Here is a 16,787-nt window from a genome sequence, read left to right as displayed (position 1 = left end):
CGTACATTTTGTATGGATGGTGTCTTGGCATGTTTGAATGTTGTGTTCTAGAATGTTTAGGATGAGTATAGTGGAGTAGAGTATAATCCACCGGTTATTCCTGTTAGTATGGTGGTAAATTTCGTATAAATGCCAGTGCTGAAGTGACATGTTTGTTGTGTTTCCAGGACGTTGGTGTGGAGACTGCTGACAACGTCGTCCTGTGCTAAGATACAAGAGGAGGCAGCAAACGTCTGCAGGTATGCATGTCTGTGTGTGTTTGCAGGTCTGACTTATATGTTATGTTATTTTACCACTCCAGTGCTGGACTTACAGTTCTTTAACCTGAAGTGTGTGTGTGTGTGGGGTGGTGGGTGGGGTTGGGGTGGCTGGGTGTGTGTATGTCTTATGTGTGTGTGCAGCTCAGACTTACATGTTGTATAATTTTTCTGTTGCAGTGCTGGACAGACAGTTCTGTACCCTGAAGTGTGTGTGTGTGTGTTGGAAGGGTATGTGTGTGTGCAGCTCAGACTTACATGATTGTATTATGTATTATGATTGTATTGTATTGTATTATGTGCATGTCAGACTTACATTTTTTTTCTATTTTCCTGTTTCAGTGCTGGACAGACAGTTCTGTACCCTGAAGTGTGTGTGTGTGTGTTGGAAGGGTATGTGTGTGTGCATGTCAGACTTACATTTTTTTTCTATTTTCCTGTTGCAGTGCTGGACAGACAGTTCTGTACCCTGAAGAGGAGGAGCAGAACAAATTGCTGAAACTGCTGCTGCTCGAAGGTAAAAATTTCAGCATTTATTTACATGGTTAAACTTACCTCTGTGTGAGGTGGTGTTTGCTGTCTGTCTGTTTGTTTGTTTGCTGATAAAGTTTGTTGTTTTACGCAGGAGAAGACAAAAGTGGTCTGGGGAAGCTGTGTGACATGGCCTGATGGGTTTGGGTGTTTGTTTGTTTGTTGATCCAGTTTGTTGTTTTACACAGGAGAAGATAAAAGTGGCCTGGGGAAGCTGTGTGACATGGCCTGATGGGTTTGGGTGTTTGTTTGTTTGTTTGTTGATCCAGTTTGTTGTTCTGCCCAGGAGAAGATAAAAGCGGTCTGGGGAAGCTGCGGGATCTGATCCTGTTGGACCTGGCTGATCAGCTGACCCACCCTCCGCCAGCCAGTGACAAGACGACCCCTCCTCTCAGGTAAGATAAAACACATTTTAAACACACACACACACACATACACGCACTCACACACTCAGGTGAGATAAAACACATGCATGCAAGCACACACACATACATGTACACACACTCACACACATACAGCCCACCCATCCCCCACAAGTGACAAGACAGCCCCTCCTCTCGGGTAAGATGTCTGATAGAAATCCTACCTGAAGACAAAACTGGTCCTGCCAGACTGTTCAGACACTTCACTATTTAATTCACGCAATGGACAGTTCAGTAGCCCCCATGCTTTCCTCAAGATGTGTGCGGAAGGTCTTTTTTTTGGCATAACGTTTAGTTTAAGAGGATTGAATTTCCCCAAAGATTGAGTTGCCATTACATTTTCTATGAGACGATTGATTCAACTTAATGTTGTCTGTACTTCAGCCTTTACGTTTACATACTTATTAGAGAGGATTGAGTATTAACTGTTGTCCTGATGTTGTCCGTCCCTCAGCAGGCTGAAGGATGATCTGGTGCAGCTGATCCTGAAGCTGTGTGTGCGCGAGTCGTGTGTTCTCCTGCGGACGTGCGTCACAGCAGATCAGCAGGAGTTCAACACCATCGTGTCCTCTGTACCGGTGAGTGTGTGTGTGTCTAGTCTAGTCCAAGTGATGTCAATCTGTTGTCACAAAAATCAATCACAAAATCTTCTAGAGGTCTGAAATGTCTGAATTGTTGTAGATTGATTGATTGCTGATTTATTTATTTATTTATTGACAGAAAGCGTCCCCGTGCCTGCGGTACATCATGGCGCTCCTGTCCCACGTGATGAGCGCCATTGTGATTGATTTATTGATTGATTGCTGATTGATTATTGATTGATTGCTGATTGATTGATTTATTGATTGACAGAAAGCGTCCCCGTGCCTGCGGTACATCATGGCCCTCCTGTCCCATGTGATGAGCTCTATCGTGACCGTCAGCCTCGACAAACACGGCAGCCAGGAGGAGAACAGGACCAACAAGCTGCACGAGGTAAGGCTGCTAGAACAGCATTAAAACAGCACAAGTCCACTGTAAGGACTGGCTGGGTACATTTGTACACACCAGATTCCGCTCATTAGAAAAGTAAAGATATTCATTCTGATGTAATTCAGCCTGTGAAGAGACATTTCTGTGTTTGATGCATTCTGCTGTGTATGGAAACCTGAAGTGTGAAGAAAAGTTTCTTTGTTTGAGGAGTGTGAAGTGAAGTTTGTTTTTGATGTCCCTGCAGATGATCCAGGGGACGGTGTTGGGACTTGCCACGAAGGTCCTGCTTGGATGCCAGGAGGTTAGTAACCTCAGTAACGTCAGAAACATTCAGTAACGTCAGTAATGTCAGTAACCTCAGCAGGAAATACAGAAACCAGACTGGTTACTGACTGCCTGTTGTCAATGATGATTTTTATTGATTTAAACTTCAAACTATGAACTCTGGTGATGGTGGAGGTACTTTTGTCACCTCTAATAATACTTGACCTGACCTCTGAACTATTATGACTGTTGACCTTTCCCCCCTGACCTTAGGTTCTGGAGGAGCTGCTGGACGTTTGTCGCTCCTTCTCCTCCGGCAGCGGGGAGGACCGGGAATGCAGGTTCCAGGGCCTGGAGCGCGTTGCCAAGGCAACGGTTCTGGGGCACCTCCTGCCGGTGCTGATGACATCACTCACCCACGGCAACCTGAAGTACCTGCCGCTGGCCGACGCCCTGATGCCCCAGCTGGTCCAGCTGGTCGTGCTGTCCAGCCAGGTAACTAACTATTTAGCCAGCTAACCAGCTAACACCAACCGTACACAAACAAAATATAATTCTAAAGGAGGAGCTTCTGACTGATGCCAATCCTTCACTGCCTGCAGATTTTGAGTAGTGAAAAGTTTTTTGTTTGTTCCCCAGTGTGCGTTGCTGCTGAAGCCCCAGGCTTGCCGGCCGGGTGCAGAGGAGCCGCCCCCCACCCCCACCTCCGACGTGGTAGAGCTCATCGGGGGAGGCAAGACAGAAGAGTACGTATTACTGTACACTACTGCCTCCTAGCTGCTGCTGATAGTACTGCAGCTGTTGATAATACTGCAACTGTGTGTGTGTGGGAGTGTCGTACCCCCCCCCCACTTCCGACATGGTCAAGGGGGAGCCAAGCAGACAGAGGAGTAAGGCTCACTACTGCCCCCTAGCTGCTGCTGATAGTACTGCAGTGTGTGTGTGTGTTTGTGTGAGAGTTTGTGTGTATTTGTGTATGTTTGTATGTGTTAGGGTTAGGGTGTTTGTCTTTATTGTTGGTTTGGCCCAGTGACCTTAATGTTACTAGGCCACCCTGATTTCATCTCGAGATACTTGGATGTAAAACATACATGTATTCCCTATGACCCCTGACCTTTTGTCTACGACCCCTGACCTCTTCCCTCTGACCCCAGGGCAAAACACGATAGCGAGGATGACGCCGGGTTCCTGTTCGGGGTGAAGATTCCGGCTCCGTGGGCGACCGGGAAGTCGGTGGAGTCCATCCACCCCGTCCGGGACAACTACAAGTTCCGGGAGACTGTTCAGATCCCGGGCGCTCGCTGCCTCTACCTGCGGTTCGACCCCAGGTGTTCATCTCAGTACGACTATGACAAGGTGAGACATCTACATGTATATCTGTATCTGTACAGCTGGTATACTAAAGGTGAGACTGTTCAGATCCCGGGCGCTCGGTGCCTCTACCTGCGGTTCGACCCAAGGTGTTCATCTCAGTACGACTATGACAAGGTGAGACATCTATATCCGTATCTGTACAGCCGGTATAACTGCCCTACACCAAACAACCTGTTACACCTAATGGTGAAATGGTTCAGATCCCGGGCGCGCGCTGCCTGTATCTCCGCTTCGACCCCAGGTGTTCATCTCAGTATGACTATGACAAGGTGAGACGTTTTCTTCCCTTTGGGACATGCAGCGCCTCACGGTGTTACAGCAGGGTACTGCAGCCTGATGTTTCAGTAGTCAGCTATATTCAGTGTTTGTCAATGAATAACAATAGCCTCAATGCTTGTTTTGGTTATATTAGTTTGTTCTGTTTGGCATATACATGTTTGAAGTTCTTGATACTATAGAATCTGTTTGCAGAAAAACTTTCTCATCTGTGTTGGTAGTAATCGTAGTAAAAATAGAGCACATTTGATCTCTTGCTGACATCACGTATCCGTAAAGTCTTGTGTGAATAAAGTCACGTGTCTGAAACCGTAACTCTCACACATTCAGTCTTTAATTATCCTGATGAAGATGACACTGGTCGCAGGAAATTTGATCTCTGTATAACCCTTGTGTTGGAATGAAGTTCAACCTTTTACTAAAAAGAACTTTCTGTTGTTCTCCCATGCAGTTGATGACCTTCGCGGGCCCCAGCACCAGCTGCCGGAAGGTCGCGGAGTACGGCGGGAACACGCTCGGCTACGGCAGTCGGAGCGTGCTCGGGTCGGGGTGGCCCAAGGACCTCGTCAAGGTCAGGGCAAGGGTCAACAGGGGTCAGGGTTAATGGTCAACAGAGTTCAGGGTCAAGGGTCAACAGAGGCCAGGGTTAAGAGTCGACAGGTCAGATGAAGGGTCAACAGAAGTCAGGGTTAAGGGTGAACAAAGGGGTTTTCTTTTTGAGAATGGAGGAATCGTTCCTCAGCTGACTGACGTCTTTTGCACCAGAATTATTTCTCAACAAGGCATCTGGAGCTGCATGGTTCCTGTTTATATAATAGCACCTTTTTCAGACTGGTGTTGCCCCAAAGTCTTCCCTCAATGATAGCCTTGTGCTAGTTGGGCACCCTTAGCTGTATCTTCAACCAAAATACATTGTGTAAATGAACAAAATGAGAGTGATGTTTGGTCATAAATTCTGTTTTGTCATTTTTCTTGAGTTGGAGAACAGTTCAATTATTCTTATTTTACCACCTCAGATGAACTTTCATGCTAGAATAAAATTTCAACTAGAAAAGTAACATTTGCAAAGCAAATGCATAATGTTTACCTTCGGATATGGTCTGCTCTGTTAATTCATACTCAAACACATTTACAAACGTGTATATGGTGACAGGAGTCTAAATGCCTACTATGAAATTGCAACATCATGTAACCCAACACCATAGTAACTGCAGTTACTATGGTGACAGACGTCAACAAAAGAGGCCATTGGCCAGGTCAGAGGTTAGTGTTTGGAACAGATTAGAAGAAATGGAGCAAAAACAATATGTTTTTCCTTCGGTAAACATAATAAACAAATCTTGTTTTTCCCCTCCCTTAGGTTGATGGGGACACGGTGACGTTCTCGTTCGAGATGCGTAGCGGGCGAGAGCATAACACGCCGGACCGCGCCATGTGGGGGTTCCTGATCACCGTCCGCGCACAGGAGGCCTCCGAGGATGTGTCAGGGGGGCTCCCGTTCCTAACAGACCTGGCGCTGGGCCTGTCGGTCCTCGCCTGCAACATGCTGCATATTCTGTATCGTGGACCGGAGGTTACACAGGAGGAACAGGCCTGCAGGCATCTGCTGAAGTCACGGCTGCTGCAGAGGTGAGGAACATGCTCAAACATGCACACACACACACACACACAGACACAGACACACACACAGACACGCACACACACACAAACACACGCGCACACACACACACATACATGCTGCACATCCTGTACCGGGGACCGGAGGTTACACAGGAGGAGCAGGCCTGTAGACATCTGCTGAAGTCAAAATTACTACATAGGTGAGAAACACACACATACACACACTCACACACACACACACACACACACACACACACACACACACACACACACACGCAAACACACACACACAAACACACACACAAACAAGCACAAATACAGAGGAGGAATAGGCCTGCAGGTCTCACATGACAATTTCCCATGTTCCCACAGATGCGTTTGGAAGGTGGAGTGCGGCACGGTGATCTCGCCGGTGACCCCCCCTCCCCACCTGGAGGGGTCGGAGCTGACCTTGACCCGGGGGTCGGGGACGGACACGGAGAAGGAGCCTTCATCGTCGGACGAGGGAACCCCGATGGACGAGGACGTGTCCGTGATGGGCGCCGTCCTGCCGCGGATCAAACTCTCGCCCGCCATCATGCACAAACTCCGCAAACTGTCGGGAAGGGCCGCCCTGCAGTTCAGACCCAGCATCAGGTAACCCATAGCAACCTCACACTCACCCATAGCAACCTCACACTAACCCATAGCAACAATGTCCTGCCGCGGATCAAACTCTCGCCCGCCATCATGCACAAACTCAGGAAGGGCCGCGCTGCAGTTCAGACCCAGCATCAGGTAACCCATAGCAACCTCACACTCACCCATAGCAACCTCACACTAACCCATAGCAACAATGTTCTGCCACGGATCAAACTCTTGCCCGCCATCATGCACAAACTCCGGAAACTGTCGGGAAGGGCCGCGCTGCAGTTCAGACCCAGCATAAGGTAACCCATAGCAACATTACACTCACCCATAGCAACCTCACACTAACCCATAGCAACAATGTTCTGCCACGGATCAAACTCTCGCCCGCCATCATGCACAAACTTAGGAAACTGTTGGGAAGGGCCGCGCTGCAGTTCAGACCCAGCATCAGGTACCTGCACACTGACCCATAGTAACACTAAGTCTAGACCCATAGAAACAATAGGCCCCACTGCATTTCAGAACCGGCATATTTAGGGAACGTTACCCACTTTAAGGTGCAGCAACAATACCCAACTCTAACAACACCCATAGTAGCCCTCTTAGGTCAGGAATAAACTATTAAGCTCAGAATCAATTTAGACAAAAACAAAGTTTTTGATTGGAACAGAAAAGTTTCAACCTTCAACTTGAAAAGGATAAGAGAACCGAGCACCGTACTTTGCCAATGATACATTTTTTATGAAGAAGTGATGAAGTATGTTAATAAAAATTTTGATCCAACACAAAGAAGTTCTCTCACCTAGAGCTGTCGACCAGTCACTCTGGTCTTCCTCAGTAGACTGACCCAGTGAGACAGAAGCCATATGACAAGCCTCACTGGGTCAATCTACTGAGGAAGGCCAGAGTGACTGGTCTAAAGCTCTAGATGAGAGAGCTTCTTTGTGTTGGATCTTAAGTTTTAACTCTAAAAAAATGTAACTACCAACACAGATGAACTTTCATGAAAGTGATTTAAGAATTTTTCCTCCATCCCCCAGAGAAGTTCTTGAGGGATTTGAGGAGTGATCACCGTACTTTGCATATTATACATTTTTTATGAAGAATTGATGAAGCACTTTTTCCTCCTCCCCCAGAGAGGTCCTAGAGCCGGATGTCCTGGAGGAGACGGTGGTTTCCGTGGTGATTAAGCACCTGGGGCTGTTCGAGATTCTTCAGCAGCTCAGCGTGAGTGAAGAGGGGACCCAGACCGCAGACTTCCAGCTTCTCTGTGACATCATGGGGGAGGCGTTCAAGAAACTCAACGCCTTGGAGAGACAGCTGCAGGTGAGACAATGTGTTAGGAAATGTCTTAAGGTGAGAGAAATGTCTTAGGAAGCTACAGGTGAGAAAATGTCTTTAGTTAGGAGCGAGGAGGGAACCCAGACCGCAGACTTCCAGCTGCTCTGTGACATCATGGGGGAGACCTTCAAGAAACTCAAAGCCTTGGAGAGGAAGCTACAGGTGAGGGAATGTCTTGTACAGGTGAGAAAATGTCTTCACAAATGTCTTAAGCAGCCTCAGGTGAGAAAAATGTCTTGTACAGGTGAGAAATTGTCTTAAGCAGACTTCCAGTTGCTCTGTGACATCATGGGAGAAACCTTCAAGAAACTCAACACCTTGGAGAGGCAGCTACAGCTGAGACAATGTCTTATACAGGTGAGGAAACGTCTTACACAGGTGAGAAATGTCTTATACAGGTGAGAAAATGTGTTAGGCAGGTGAGTTATATATAGTTGTATAGTTAGGAGCGACATCATGGGAGAAACTTTCAAGAAACTCAATGCCTTGGAGAGGCAGCTGCAGGTTAGGACAACGTCTTAGACATCTAGGTGAGAAACATTTAAGAAACTGAGAGGAAGGAACCCAAGTCTTAGGAAGCTACAGGTGAGTATAACCTGATTTAACAAGAAGAAGCAGAAAGAAATAAGCCCACAGTTTGATTACCTTCATCACTAAGGTATGATCAGTCATTGTACTGTTAATTTAGATCTTTGTGGGAATCTCTGGATTTGCTACTCCTGACCTTGGTTTGCCCTTGACCCCCTGACCTTGGTTTGCCCTTGACCCCCGACATTGGTTTGCCCTTGACCCACTGACCTTGGTGTGCCCTTGACCCCTGCAGGCACTGGCGGAAATGGAGCAGAAATGGCAAAACGACGTGGATGAGGCAGGTCAAGGTCAGCTGCACGACAACACGCCCTTCTTCCTGAACTTCCACCTGCAAGAGGTAGGGGGAGCTGCTACTTTTTATACAATTTCTACAATTTACAGTTTTACACAAGCTACTTTTACAGAGCTCATGTAAACCATCACAAAAGCATCACATCGGCAGAACGTACTGCACCTGCACGAATCCCGTAATGTATTGTGTATAGCACTTCGAGGGAAGGTCTCAAATTAGCGCATATTCGCATATACAAGGTTAACATCCTGTCTATTGTTTTCAAATGTTGTGTGCTCACAAAAGCAAACCTGATTTTTTATTAAATAAATTCATTAAAACCAAAGTGTTTTGGCTGGCATGACTGTTAATACCTCATTTGTGTTTGTGCAAATACAAAAAGTCAATGTATAATGTATAATGTGAAAAGGTTAAACTTCAAACATAACCTTTAGACTGCTGACGTGTTAAAACATTGTCTTGGTTGCCCAGACGACCAGGAAAGATCTCGCCCTGCTCTGCTACTTAAAGGAGGTGGAGCTGAACCCGGTCGACCTTGAGGGCACCATCAAGACGCTGAAGGAGCTGTTTGACAAGGACGTCTCCATGGCGATGAAGGAGCGGCCGTTCCTGCTGAAGACGCGGCTGCTGCTGGAGAAACTTCTCGCTCGGGCGGAGCTCCTGCTGCACGTTACCATAGAAACCGAGGAGAGCGGCCCGGGATTGGCCAGGAGCATGTCACAGCATCCCAGCAGTGAGTAGTAGGGCTGCGTACCTTTTCGTAACATCAGGTACAGGTACAGGTACAGAGGTTTAACAAGTCCAGGTCCAATATAGGGATTGGCCAGGAGAACATCCCAGCAGTGAGTACTGACTCAGGTGCAGTCTGATTCGTTAGTTCTGAGATTTTTTAATCTGTTTTGTAGTTAATTGGCTTGCTGACAATGTGCCAGAACCAAGATGACTAACCATGTCTTCCCACCCACCCCCCTCAGGCATGCCCCCTGGGGGTGACGTCCCGCTCGTGTCCCCTCATCTGGCCAGGAGCATCTCCGCCCCCTCAACGTTCGACGCCGAGTCTGGAGGCCTTTCCCAGGGGAGGGCCGATCTGGGCAGTACAGGAAGGTAAGACACTGAACACTCCCAAACACCTGTCAATATCAACTGCAACAGATGTTTGTTTGTTTGTTTGTTTGTTAGAAGAGGCAGTGAGGCCGAGTGGTGATTTGAGTGATGATCGCTTGTTTATTTGTTAGATGGAAGCGTGATGTTTGTTTGTTAGGTGGAAGCGACAGCGAGGCTAGGCCGTGATGTTTGTTTGTTTGTTAGGTGGAAGCGGCAGCGCGGCCAGGCCGTGATGTTTGTTTGTTTGTTAGGTGGAAGCATGATGTTTGTTTGTTTGTTAGGTGGAAGCGGCAGCGGGGCCAGGCCGTGTTCCTACAGGAGCTAGTCGAGGACCGGGGAAAGCCGGACAAACCGGCGCACGCGGTCCTGTTGGACCAGCTGTTCAGCTTCATCGGAAGCAGCCTGGAGGAAAACGTGTCGTGTTCCAGCTTCCTGTCGGCCGCCTCGGTACGCTGGCAGCGCGGGAACTCACGCAAACAGGTGACTAAACTTTACTCACGCAAACAGGTGACAAAACTTTCCTTGCTGAATCCGTGAATGGTTTCGTTTAATTTGTAAGTCATCTATCATGTGTATTGTGTTTTGATGAATAAACCTTTCCCGCAAACAGGCGCTGGTGCACATGGTGGAGCTTCTGACAGCCGCGGCCCGGGTCGGCGGGGCGACGCATCTCGTGTCAGCTGTCACCTCCGTACTGCAGCACGGGCCAAAGTAAGGGTCATCATAGGTCAAGGTTCACCATAGGTCAGGGTGCTCAATAGGTCAGGGTTTATCATATGATAAGGTTTACCATATGTCAAGGTACACTATAGGTCAAGGTTACCATAGATGAAGGTTCACCATAGGTCAAAGTGCTAGTTGCAAAGTTTGCTGTACAGTTGGTTTAAATTGTTCCATATGGTTGGACCTGAAGTGAGTAAAAAGAGTGAGTGAAAGTGAGTAATTACCTGAGTGTGTTACCTGCAGGGTGGAGGAGCTGACCTGTGGCGGGATGGTGAACCAGGTGTGAGAGTGAGTGAAAGTGAGAGTGAGTGAAAGTGAGTAATTACCCGTGTTACCTGCAGGGTGGAGGAGCTCACCTGTGGCGGGATGGTGAACCAGGTGTGAGAGTGAGTGAAAGTGAGAGTGAGTGAAAGTGAGAGTGAGTGAAAGTGAGAGTGAGTGAAAGTGAGTAATTACCTGTGTTACCCGCAGGGTTGAGGAGCTGACCTGTGGCGGGATGGTGAACCAGGTGTGAGAGTGAGTGAAAGTGAGAGTGAGTGAAAGTGAGAGTGAGTGAAAGTGAGAGTGAGTGAAAGTGAGTAATTACCTGTGTTACCTGCAGGGTTGAGGAGCTGACCTGTGGCGGGATGGTGAACCAGGTGAGGGAGGCTTTTGCGGAGACCATGACGTCAGTGGTGCAGCTGGCCTCCACCTACCCCATCGCCTGCTCCAACAGCATCGGCCTGCTCTGTGTCATCCCTTACACCAGGTACGCAGGTCAAGGTTCAACATAGGTCATGGGTCAACATAGGTCATGGGTCAACGTAGGTCAATGTTCACCATAGGTCAAGGCTCAACATAGGTCAAGGTCACCATAGGTCAAGGTTCACCATAGGTCAAGGTTCACCATAGGACAAGGTTCACCATAGGCCAAGGTTCACCATAGGCCAAGGTTCATGATGGGTCAAGGTTCACCATAGGTCAAGATTTACCATAGGACAAAGTTCACCACAGGCAAAGATTTACATGTACCAAAGGGTGGACACTAGCACACCTTACAATTTCAGGGCTGAGGAGCGTTGTCTAGTTCGCAGCGGTTTGGTGCAGCTGCTGGACAAACTGTGCAGCCTGAGCAGCTACTGGGACCAGAGTAACACCAAGACGTACTAACACTTCCCTTACACTGCTGTTATATTAACCCTTACACTGCTGTGTTACAGGGCTGAGGAGCGTTGTCTAGTTCGCAGCGGTTTGGTGCAGCTTCTGGACAAACTGTGCAGCCTGAGCAGCTACCGAGACCAGAGCAACACGGAGACGCAGACCATCAAGCAGCGCGTGTCGGCCATGGCGTGGGCCGGGTTCCAGGTGCTGTCCAACCGCTGCGTCATGTGGGAGGACGAGGAAGGTCAGCAATTTAACATTGTAACAAACATTGGTGTGAGACCCACTAACAAACGTTGGTGTGAGACCCCCCAGTAACAAACGTTGGTGTGAGACCCCAGTAACAAACATTGGACAGGTGTGATACCCGAGAAACAAACATTTGTGTGATTCCCCACTAACAAACGTTGGTGTGATTCCTCAGTAACAAACGTTGGTGTGATACCCCAGTAGCAAATGTTGGTGTGATACCCAAGAAACACACATTGGTGTAAGACCCCAGTAACAAATGTTGGTGTGAGACCCCACTAACAAACATTGGTGTGAGACCCCACTAACAAACGTTGGTGTGAGACCCCACTAACAAACGTTGGTGTGAGACCCCACTAACAAACGTTGGTGTGAGACCCCACTAACAAACGTTGGTGTGAGACCCCACCAACAAATGTTGGTGAGACCCCACTAACAAATGTTGGTGTGAGACCCCACAAACAAGTGTTGGTGTGAGACCCCACTAACAAACGTTGGTGTGAGACCCAAATAACAAACGTTGGTGTGAGACCCGACTAACAAACATTGGTGTGATACTCTAGAAACAAACACTTGTGTGAGACACCTGTTACAAACATTGGTGTGATACCCCAGTAACAAACATTGGTGTGAGGCCCCACTGAAAACGCTGGTGTGAGACCTCTACCAAATATTGGTGTGATACCCGAGAAACAAACATTTGTGTGAGTCACCTGTTACAAACGTTGGTGTGATACACCGCCCAGGTGCAGCCAGTGCGGTGGAGCACAGTGGCTTGGCGCGGCAGGTGTCGGCTCTGCTGACCAATCACCTGGCTCGAGCCACCGAGTGCAGCGGAGACGAGGCGGCCGGGACGGAGGCTCTGCAGGAGGTTCTCAGTCTACTCAACAACCTGTCCAGGTGGGGAGGCTCTCGCAGGGGTTTTCAGTCTCTGGAATTAGAATTTTTGAAAAATTTTTGAAAAATTTTGAAAAAGCCATTGACTCGATTGAGACTCATTTCCGTTTCTTTTTTGTCTTGACTTTTCCAACTTCATTCCTTTTGGACTTTCCAAAAAATTTGTCTTCACTTATTTTCCTATCAATCAATAGTTCGTGCTTTTCTGACAACTTTCCAGTGTCACTGACAAAAGGTAGTAGATGCCATCTGAAACGTCTGACTGTTTCCAAAATCATATCCAGTTGCTTAGATAACTTTTTATGGCAAATTCCATTTCTTACCAAAATTTGATTTGTTTAGGAGTAATCTGTGTTGGTAGTTACATGTTTAAAGTCAAAACTTTAGATCCAACACAAAGCAGTTCTCTCACCTAGAGCTTTTGACCAGACACTGGGTCAGTTTACTGAGGAAGACCAGAGTGACTGGTCGAAAGTTCTAGTTGAGAGAACTTCTCTGTGTTGGATCAAAAGTTTTGACTTTAAACACATTCCATTGTCTTTTGATCTAATTCCGTTAAGAGGTTTACCAAAGATTTGATTTTGTGCCAGGAGTAAGCTGGGCAAGGCGATCCTGAGCCAGCCGGCCTGCGTCTCCAAACTACTGTCACTTCTACTGGACCAGCGGCCATCCCCCTAGCTGCTGCTGACAGTACTGCAGCTGTGCAGGGTGGCCTTACCTCTCATCAGGTGTGTACTGCCCCCTAGCTGCTGCTGATAGTACTGCAGCTCTGCCGGGTGGCCTTACCTCTCATCAGGTATGTACTGCCCCCTAGCTGCTGCTGATAGTACTGCAGCTGTGCAGGGTGGCCTTACCTCTCATCGGGTATGTACTGCCCCCTAGCTGCTGCTGATAGTACTGCAGCTATTACCTCTCATCAGGTATGTACTGCCCCCTAGCTGCTGCTGATAGTACTGCAGCTGTTACCTCTCATCAGGTATGTACTGCCCCCTAGCTGCTGCTGATAGTACTGCAGCTGTGTGTGTGTTTGTATGTTTGTGTGTGTATGTGTTTGTGTGAGTGAGTGTGTGTTGTGAGTGTGTGCGTGTATGTGTGTTTGTGTATATGTGTGTGTGTTGTGTGTGTGTGTGTGTGTGTAGGATTATGAGTAGTAAAGGTTGACCCTTCTATCCCCCCACAGTGCGGAGGACTGTGAGTAGTAAAGGTTGACTCTTCTGTCCCCCCACAGTGCGGAGGACTGTGAGTAGTAAAGGTTGATCCTTCTGTCCCCCCACAGTGCGGAGGACTATGAGTAGTGAGTAGTAAAGGTTGATCCTTCTGTCCCCCCACAGTGCGGAGGACTATGAGTAGTGAGTAGTAAAGGTTGACCCTTCTGTCTCCCCACAGTGCGGAGGACTATGAGTAGTGAGTAGTAAAGGTTGACCCTTCTGTCTCCCCACAGTGCGGAGGACTGTGAGAAGATCCAGCTGCCGTCCTGGGGGCAGGACATGCACGTGTTCGATGGAGGGATCCAGGATCCTGCAGCCCGAATCGCAAGCCTTCTGCTCGCCAAGCTGGGAGACTATGTGGTCCCTGGTACGTATGCAGCTATTCTTTGAGTAGTACAGTCAGAGCCTTTTGTGTCCCATCAGTGCAGAGGACTTTGAGTAGTAGACTATGTGGTCCCAGGTATGCATCTATAATTCTTTGAGTAGTATAGTAAGAGCCTTTTGTCTCTCCTAAGTGCGGAGGACGGTGAGTAGTAGACTACAGTATGTGGTCCCAGGTATGGATGACTTCCTGGTTCCTTATCCCAGTAAAAATTCTGAACCCTTTAGGTGTATACATCAGGTTTGCTTTTTAGCATGAAAGTTCATCTGTGTTGGTATACTTCATTATGACAAAAAGGACTAAACGTTCAGGTAAACACTAAGTAAATTCTGATGGAGTCGGCCAAAAATTTGGATGAGTCCCAATTTACTCTGTTGGGCTGAACGTTTAGCCCTTTTTGTTATAATCAGGTTTGCTTGTTTAGGTGTTCAGACCACTTTGATTCAGATTTGTTTGTTTGTTTATCTAGGAGCCCAGACCACGTTGTCCCATGTTTGCTTGTTTGTTTATCTAGGAGCCCAGACGGTGTTCAGACCACTCTGATTCAGGTTTGTTTGTTTATTTGTTTGTTTGTTTAGGAGCCCAGACGGCGCTGTCCCTGGCGTCCCCCGACCACTCCCAGCCGTCGGCCCCGGCGTCTGCAGCAGTGCATGGTGGGACTGGCGATCGGGAACGCTTGGAGGAGACGGAGGCTCAGGACGGACGAATCGCGGTGTACGTACACAAACGGGAGGACCAGAGTTCACACGAGGTCATCCAGCCGCTACTCAGGTAATCACACGTGCTGTAGCAGGCACCTGGTGGTGTTGTATTACACCTGGTGGTGTTGTATTACACCTGGTGGTGTTGTATTACACCTGGAGGTGTTGTATTACATGATATATGTACGTGCACAAACGGGAGGACCATTATGGATATGTTAATAGTTGTTTAAGTGTTGTGGAGATGTTGAGAGATGTGTTGTTTTTGGTTGTTTCAGCTGTGACGGTCGTCCGTTCAGACTGGGCAGTGGAGCCAACATGGAGAAGGTGGTCAGGATGGACAGGGACCTCACCAGGGTGAGTTTTATACCGGTTACACAGTCATCACACATGCATGTACCCCACACATATCCAATCCATGGCGCAACAGATGCTTAGAACTGAACTTGTAGTCAGACTTGTCAGAGCAGGAAGTGCAGTTTTCATAACTCCTGCTGCATGTTTTTCCCATCAGAGCGGTCGGGCAGAGGTAATCACAGAAGACGCGGTAACAGCCACATGTAACCATTCCCAAACATGCAAATAGTGCATGGGAATCTTCCTATTTATGCTAATGTTATTATCCTTGTAGAGCGGTCGTGCGGAAGTGATCACAGAAGACGCAGTAACAGCGATCCGGCGAGCGGCAAAGTGGGCTCAAGCGGGTCTGGTGGTGAGCACGGGACCTCCCGCTGACGGGACCGGCCAGGAGGGCGGCAGCACGGACCGCAAACGCATGGCTTCTTCTGCTGTCTGTAGGGAGAAAAATGCTGAGCTGGCCAGGTGGGAATTGTTGTCTCAGAAAATGAACTTCATAGAGTTTGTCAGAATATAAATTTGAATCTCTTTATATTGCAATTGATGTCAGGCACATTCTAACTTTTAACACACCTGTTGTTCCTCCAGAGCTGACCCCGTGCGACCCTTCATCAGTGGACAGGTGGCCAACAGCATGGCAGGCGAGGTCATCGGCCTTCTGCACGGGCTGCTGACGGCGCCGGAGTCCAGCACGGCTCAGATCTGGGCGTCAGCTGTGGAGAGGGTGAGTTAACCAGCTGTTAATCATTAGTTAGTGACTAGTTAACGACTAGTTAGTTATTTTGCGACTCCAGGAAGAATAGATTTCATGTAAATCTAATGGAGATCGAATAAACAAACAATAAACAAACAAACTAACCATGGGCTGTCCTACCTGTTGCCCCCAGGTGCTGACACATCCCACTACATTTGACCCGATGCCCCCAGTGCTGACCTGTGCCCTGCCCTTTGACCCCCAGGTACTGATCAATGCCCTGATCTTTGCCCCCCAGGTGCTGACCCATGCCCTAACCTTTAACCCCCAGGTGCTGACCCATGCCCTAACCTTTAACCCCCAGGTGCTGACCCATGCCCTAACCTTTAACCCCCAGGTGCTGACCCATGCCCTGCCCTTTGCCCCCAGGTGCTGACCCATGCCCTGCTCTTTGACCCAGGTGCTGACCCATGCCCTGCTGTGCCTGCCCACGCTGCTGACCCAGTCGGACGCCGTGCTGTCCCCGTCCTCCAGCGGCCCGGCCATCGCAGACTTCCTCACCACGGCACGGCAGGTCGTCGCAGCGCTTTGTGCTCTCGGGGGATTCAGGGAGGGCGTCAAGCCGGGAACTATGGTGCAGGTATGTTAAGCCTGGCACGTTGGTATGTCACTCACACTCACTCACACTAAGTCACTGTGATATTTTTAATATTTATTCAGTGATTTCCATGATATGCATGTTCTGGCAGTCACAGGAGAGGG

At 48.4% G+C, this 16,787-nt stretch overlaps 1 protein-coding gene across 1 annotated transcript in view; it reads left to right on the top strand.

The window, feature by feature from the left end:
• The window catches only part of LOC109468536 (probable E3 ubiquitin-protein ligase HECTD4), a 56,130-nt gene that overhangs the window by 12,566 nt on the left and 26,777 nt on the right, over window positions 1–16,787 (top strand). Inside the window, 29 exon segments of the mRNA XM_019766778.1 lie at window positions 168–239; window positions 704–774; window positions 883–910; window positions 1,058–1,183; window positions 1,665–1,788; window positions 2,063–2,185; window positions 2,427–2,483; window positions 2,720–2,941; window positions 3,086–3,192; window positions 3,601–3,802; window positions 4,548–4,667; window positions 5,457–5,725; window positions 6,089–6,352; window positions 7,483–7,672; window positions 8,511–8,615; window positions 9,042–9,303; window positions 9,545–9,674; window positions 9,956–10,154; window positions 10,285–10,385; window positions 10,999–11,145; window positions 11,597–11,781; window positions 12,533–12,686; window positions 13,274–13,411; window positions 14,125–14,258; window positions 14,852–15,044; window positions 15,253–15,331; window positions 15,606–15,796; window positions 15,920–16,055; window positions 16,486–16,665. Coding sequence (XP_019622337.1) covers window positions 168–239; window positions 704–774; window positions 883–910; window positions 1,058–1,183; window positions 1,665–1,788; window positions 2,063–2,185; window positions 2,427–2,483; window positions 2,720–2,941; window positions 3,086–3,192; window positions 3,601–3,802; window positions 4,548–4,667; window positions 5,457–5,725; window positions 6,089–6,352; window positions 7,483–7,672; window positions 8,511–8,615; window positions 9,042–9,303; window positions 9,545–9,674; window positions 9,956–10,154; window positions 10,285–10,385; window positions 10,999–11,145; window positions 11,597–11,781; window positions 12,533–12,686; window positions 13,274–13,411; window positions 14,125–14,258; window positions 14,852–15,044; window positions 15,253–15,331; window positions 15,606–15,796; window positions 15,920–16,055; window positions 16,486–16,665 — 4,309 coding nt within the window.

Source organism: Branchiostoma belcheri, unplaced genomic scaffold, assembly GCF_001625305.1.
Source record: "Branchiostoma belcheri isolate BF01 breed outbred unplaced genomic scaffold, Haploidv18h27 scaffold2, whole genome shotgun sequence".
In the NCBI taxonomy this organism is placed as follows: Eukaryota; Metazoa; Chordata; class Leptocardii; order Amphioxiformes; family Branchiostomatidae; genus Branchiostoma; species Branchiostoma belcheri.
The sequence above is the reverse complement of the archived record's forward strand: the minus strand, read 5'-3'. Positions and strand labels throughout refer to the sequence as shown.